This window comes from Benincasa hispida, chromosome 5, assembly GCF_027475165.1.
Source record: "Benincasa hispida cultivar pf3 chromosome 5, pf3_genome.v1.1, whole genome shotgun sequence".
Classification (NCBI taxonomy): Eukaryota; Viridiplantae; Streptophyta; class Magnoliopsida; order Cucurbitales; family Cucurbitaceae; genus Benincasa; species Benincasa hispida.
Genome location: NC_143482.1, coordinates 59,201,510 through 59,208,311, shown reverse-complemented (window position 1 = coordinate 59,208,311; position 6,802 = coordinate 59,201,510). Strand labels below are relative to the sequence as shown.

The following is a 6,802-nucleotide window of genomic DNA, read 5'->3' as shown; positions in this document are numbered from 1 at the left end:
ATGCACTACTAATCCTTTCATCTGTTAGTTTCATGTTTAATAAAAATTAAGCCTATATATTTTATCTCAATTTCTAAACAATCTCAAAGCTAAAATTTACTCAAAGTTTTCAAACAAAGCAATCAACTCTTTTAAAATTCGTTAATCTTAATATAACTTAGTGGATAAATTAAGCACATCAATTACCATTTTAAATTAGGATGATTTGATCTTCTTCTCCAAAATTATTATTGAACTACAATATTTTAAAAAAAAAAAAGCTTCAAAATCCTCAATCTCCGAAATGCATAAATGATCAATCTAATTGTATGTAATTTAAATTGTGTTTGTGTGTGTATAAATATAAAACTCAAATTTAATGAGCTTGATTAAATAAGTTAATAATTATGATTAGTAAAAAGTCCAAATTCCTTTACAAAAATCGTATATCAAAACCCACAAATCATCACCGGTCGGCCATTTTCGGCCACCGGCGGCGCCGACGAAAACAAATTAGAATCACAAGAGCATTTCACCACCGGAGCAACCGACAAAATCAGAGCTTGCTCGACTTCGAGGTCGACACGTCGTCGGATCAAATACAAAATATACTCCATAAACGCCGCCTCACACGGCAGTTTTATTGGCCCATCCGCCGGCAGCCCAAACTCCTCCTCCGACATCTTCAACAACTCCCTTAAAACATAGTTCCCCAAATACCTTATGGGCAAAACGCACCGTTTTTGGTCCACCGTGTAGACCACAAAATGGCCCTTATCTGCCACCGTGGAGGAGCTTCTCGTTCTTGGCAGTGAGATCCTCCGCCGCCGGTCGGCCGCCGCTGCAAGCTTTTGCCACGTATGGGCTAGTTTAATAAGGGTTTTGGGAGTTACCATATTTTTGTTTGTTTGAGATGTTGGAAAGAGGAAGATTTTGGTGTTAATTTATATGTGTGCGTGTGTGAAACGTAAAATGAATTTTGTATAAAAAAAAATTTGGTGCGTACTTATCTTTGTACAATTTCGATTGAATACCAACAAAAATCTATAGAGATAGATTTTCTTAAAGGAGATGCATGAAATTAAGTATAATATAAGCGATATCTAATTATTGTTCTTTTTATATTGGATACATGACCATATGTGAATGTTGGGGGAAGATGGAATGAAGGTGGGATGTTTTTAATTTTTGTTCTCAAAATTGGGTTCAATTAATTTAGTTTTTCTTTTTCCTTTTTTTTTTTTTCCCTTCATTGGGAACAAAGTTGGGTCCATAGATTTTGTTTCACTACAAGAAATGGCAGCCACATGAGAGGAAGGAGATAATTTGATATAGGGAGGGATCATGAATTATTTCAATTCTAAGATGGGTAGTGACAATGACTTTAGATTATGCTCTATTGTATTGTAATATGCTTCTTTTTATATATCCAAAAAGTGAAAATTTAATTGCACCTCTTCTTCAAATTTTTTGTCCCATCAATTCAAAGAATTTAGTATTATTCTTTTGGAAAAAAGGAAAGGACTAGACTCATAGCATTAATTAGGTATGTATTTGTTAAATTCTTTGTGATGTGGAGAAACTATATTGGAGGAAGGTATCACATTATCTTAATTTTGATGGAAATTACAATGGGTTGCTCCTAAGTCATCCTATATATACTAAAAATGTTGAAGATAATATTAAAATAAAAAATAATAGAACTTGTATGACCCACATATAGACTCTATTGATGGATACATCTCACGAGTCAATGATTTTTCTCCTTTAGATGAAAATAAAAGTTTTGGATGGTAAAAGAATCAAAACCTACATCAATTTAAGTTTGAGGTGATGTGCAAATTGAATGAAGGTTAAAAGTAATATATGTTATTTTTCTCAAATTTTGTGTCTCAAAAAATGAAAGTTTTAGATGGTAAAAAAAATAAAACCCACGCTAATTCAATTTTGCGATGAAATGGTGTGAAATTTCAATAGAAAAAAATAGAATAAGATTAAAAATAAATATAGCTGTTTTTGTGGCTTTTCGAGAAAAATGATGTTACCCCTAACATGTCTATCTTTTACTTAATTTTATGGATATTTTGACAATATTTTAGCGAAATGTCGCAATATTTTCATCCTTAATTAGAAATGACATTAGTGTGTGAAATTATATAATTGTAGTGCAATCAGACTTATAAAATTGAAAAAACTTGAATTGATTGAACTGACATAATAATTCCCAAAAAAAAAAATAAAAAATCTCCCAACATATTGTTGAAATCTCGAATTTTCGTCGAAATGAGGGAAAGGCGAAATTTGGAGGCCTTCCAAATCTCGTAAACAAAAAATTAAAAAGCAAACTCGTTATCAAATTAGGCCCATAATTTTAATTCACGTTATCTCTTAGGTACATTATGACATTTTCTACTCTAAGTGTCTACATAAATTTTATAATTTTAATTCACATTATATCTATGGTACGTTATGAAATTTTGTACTCTAAGGGTCTATATAAATTTTAAAAATAGAAAATTAAGACGAAATCATTATCGAATGAAATCTCAACTTGGATCACAAGCTTGAGACTTGATGTTTAATATTGTGAGAGTTTTGAACCTACATTAGATGGCCAAACAGAACGCAAACAATCAGCAGAATAAACCGAAAGCAATAAAGAACGAACACCAAGATATATAGTGGTTTGACCAATTTGGTCTATATCCACTTTGAGAACCAGCTTGAATCAATTTTATTAAAAGTAATGAGGAATTTACAATTACAGATAATCAACAATAATCACCAATCTGTAATTTTGATACCCATTAATACCGAGAGATCCGCACACGACTTCGTCTCTAAAACTGAGAACAACCCATTAAAAAACAGCCCAGGTTAAGTGCACTACTCGCCTTTGACTGACGAACTCATTAGATAATACCCACGCCAGACTTGCAGCCTACACGGCAAAAATCGAACAGCCTCTTCGTTGGACGCAAACGTCCACCGTCGGAACCACATCGAACGAAACCCACGGATGAAAACTACTAGCGCCCGAATCGCGGCCCACTGTCGTTCACCTTGACCGACGAGCACCCACACAAACAACCGTTGAACACCCACCTGTGGATGATGACAACCCACGCCGGACGTGTGTCTCCCACGAAGCCGGCTGCTGCGTGCGTCTGCTGTATGTAAAAATCGGCTGCCTCTTTTTTTTCTTCTCTCTTTTTAGTTTCAAGATTTTTCCCGCCCTAAAGTAGAAGATGGGATTAATTACAAAAATGTCATTTGCCCATAATTACCATAATGCCACTAGACCTTTAATTTCACCAAAAAACCTAATAAAGCCCACTTAAATTCCTTGTTGTTTTCTACAAATCTTCCTCATAACAAGAATATTTAAGTTCCAAGCTAATTCTCCAATTTCTCTATCATCCGAATTTAATATTCAGTCCATCTAATAGGTATTTAAACCTATGTGCTGGAAGAACCTTAGTTAACATAACTGAAAAATTCTCAACTGTATGAACCTTGACCAGTTCAACATTTTTTTGAACCACAACTTCTCTGGTAAAATGAAATTTGGCATCGATATGCTTAGACCGTCTGTGATGAGATGGATTCTTCATAAGATGAATAATACTCTAGCTATCACAATGAACGATAGGAATGAACTCCTGCGATAACAACTCACCAACTATTCATTTTCAACCACACTGCCTCTTTCACAACTTCACCCACTAAAATATACTCTGACTCAATAATAGACAATACAACAACTGACTATAGAGCAACCTTCCAACTGACCACATTACCAAACAAACGAAAAATGTGACCTGATAGAGACCTTCTTTTGTCAAGGTCTGCAGCGTAATCTGCAACTGTGAAGCCTTCCAACAATGCTGATTTATCACAATCCCTGCTGAAACACAATGGTACACTGGCACTACCTTTCAAATATCGAAGCATTTAACTGCATTCCAATGCTCATTCCCAGGATTTGACATAAACCGACTTATCATACTCATAGCATATCCCAAGTCAGGCCTAGTACAAATCATTAAATACATAATACTTCCAACAACATTACAATAGGGAATATTAGACATCTCTAACCTTTCTTATTCAGTAATAGGACACTGGGACGAATAAATCCTAAAATGAGATGCTAAGGGTGTCGAAACTACCTTACAACCAGACATAATACTTCTCAAGTAGTTTATGCAAATAACTCTCCTGCAAAATGGTTAACAAACTTTTCTCCCTATCTCTTTTCACATCCGTGCTTAGGATCCTTTTCAGTTCACCTAAATCTTTTATATCAAATTTACTACTCAACCATTTCTTGAGATCACAGATTTCAGAATAATGCTTAGACACAAGGATCATATCATCTACATACAGAAGTAGACAAATATATGTACCTTTCTGAGATAGTTTCCAGTACACGCAGGCAATATATAAGCTCTTGTGAAACCCTTGCTTCAAAATAAAGGTGTCAAACCTGATATACCACTGTCTCAGAGATTGCTTCAGTCCATAAATGGAGTTATGAAGACGACAAACCATGTTTTCCTTGCCTTTCACCTCATAGCCCTTAGGTTGAGCCATGTAGATCATTCCTCCAATTCTCCATGAAGGAAAGCTGTGGTGACGTCCATCTATTCAACAAACATATCAAAGTGAACAACAACAGATAAAATTAATAGAATGGACGAATGCCTCACCACCGGAGAGAAAATCTCATGAAAGTCAACTCTCTTCTTTTGAGTGTAGCCCTTGGCTACCAGTTTAGCCTTATACCTAGACTTGTTGTCACCTCCTGTACCTGGCTTTATTTTATAAATCCACTTTGACTGAATGAGTTTCTGATTAGGAGGCCTTGGAACCAATGACCATGTCTGATTCTTTTGCAATGAGAACAACTCTGCTTCCATAGCATCCTTCCATTGTTCTTTCGAATCAAATACAACCTTCTCAAAAGTGAGAGGCTCTACTTCAATACTATCAACTGCACAAGTAAAAGCATAAGCAACTAAATTAGCATAACCATACCTCGTAAGAGACTATCTCACCCACTGAGGCCTGTCACGTGTAAGCGGATAGTTCTGTAGGTCACTGCTACTTGAACTTTCTTCATCGAAAGCTCCCTCATCAATCAAAGTCCTCTGCAGTTGAGGTTGTCTACCATCAGAACTAGATGTCTGATCACTGGATTCACCTGAACTAACTGATGGTCGTGCTTTAGAATCAATTCTAACCTCTGCCTCAACCTAATCAACTGTCTGCTGTTTCTGCTGCTCTTTGACACAAAATGACATCTCTGTTTCATTAAAGGTCACATCTCTGCTGATAATACATTTATTTCTCCCATCTTCCAAGCACCAAATTTTATATCCTTTAACACCCTGAGGATAGCCAATAAACATACATTTTAGTGTCCTCTTATTTAGCTTCCCTTCCTTAACATGAGCATAAGCTGAACATCCAAACACTCTGAGATTATCTAAACTTGGAGCTTTTCCTGTCCATATCTCCTGAGGAGTCTTTAAGCCTAAGGCGGAAGATAGACTCCTATTAATGAGATAACAGGCTGTTTGGGTAGCTTCCTCCCAAAACTTCAAGGGTAATGAAGCATTTTTCAAGAGACATCTTGTACGCTCCATAATTGTTCTGTTAAACCTCTCAGCTAAACCATTCTACTGTGGAGTGTACTAATAGTGAAATGCCTCATAATTCCCTCAAATTTGCAAAATTTATCAAATTTGTGATTCACAAATTCTAAACCATTGTTTGTAGTCAGATACTTTACTTTCCTACCTGTTTGGTTATCGACTTGCTTTTTCCATTCAAGAAATTTTCCAAAAGCTTCATCCTTCTGTTTCAATGGATACATCCACACCTTCCTTGAAAAATCATCAATGATCGACATGAAGTATCTTGAACCTCCCATAGAAGGAACCTTTATAGGATCCCACAATTCTGAATGAAAATAATCCAAAATTCCTTTGGTAGAATGCTTCTTTTTCCCAAACTTCTCTCTAGTAGACTTTCCCATTATACAATGTTCATAAAATGGGAGTTCAATGTCTTTAACTCCTCCAAGCAAACCTTGTTGTGAAAGAGCTTGAAGACCTCTTTCACTCACATGAGTTAGTCTGTTATGCCATAACATAGACTTATCTGTTTCTTTCCCAAATGCAACAGTAGCACTACCTGTAACTACAGTACCCTTCAACACATAAAGACCATTCCTCAAGGTCCCCTTCAGCTTAACCAAAGAACCCTTGATAACCTTCAGAACTCCATTATCATATTTATAGGAATAACCTGCTCTATTTAATTTGCCTAGAGAAATTAGATTCCGTTTGAGTTATGGAACATATCTTATGTTAGTAAGAATTATGATCATTCCATCATGTGTTGCAATTTGAACTGACCCAATTTCTTTGACATCACAAGCATCATTATCACCAAGCAAAACTGATTCCCCATCATTTTCTTGAAAGTCAATCAAGAAATCCCGATTAGGAGTCATGTGAAACGTGCACCCTGAATCCATAATCCAAGCATCCTGAATATCGTTGTTGGACAACATCAAGACCTCTGCTGAATCATACCTATCAGTAACATTTACTGCACTAGATTCCCCTGCATACTTGCTACTTATGCTTCATTGCTCTTATTCAAAAGGTAATTTTTCTTAAAGTGTCCTTCTTTTTGACATAGGAAACTCTTTCTGACTTTTCCCTTTGATTTTGACCTGGATCTCGACTCTTTTTCTTTTTCGTTCTTTTTCTCACTTTTTCCTCTAACCATGAGCAACTCTCCATCCTTG

The 6,802-nt window shown here is 35.7% G+C and overlaps 1 protein-coding gene across 1 annotated transcript; it reads right to left on the bottom strand.

Annotated features, from left to right (window-relative positions):
• Nucleotides 1-428: 428 nt before the first annotated feature.
• On the bottom strand, nucleotides 429-875 carry LOC150036285 (auxin-responsive protein SAUR68-like). The gene has a single exon (XM_090313626.1). The coding sequence runs from the start codon at nucleotides 873-875 to the stop codon at nucleotides 429-431; it is 447 nt and encodes a 148-aa protein (XP_090169752.1).
• Between the last annotated feature and the right edge of the window lie 5,927 nt (nucleotides 876-6,802).

Excerpts from the sequence above, each read along its gene's own strand:
- LOC150036285 (XM_090313626.1), bottom strand. The coding sequence starts at position 875 with ATGGTAACTCCCAAAACCCTTATTAAACTAGCCCATACGTGGCAAAAG.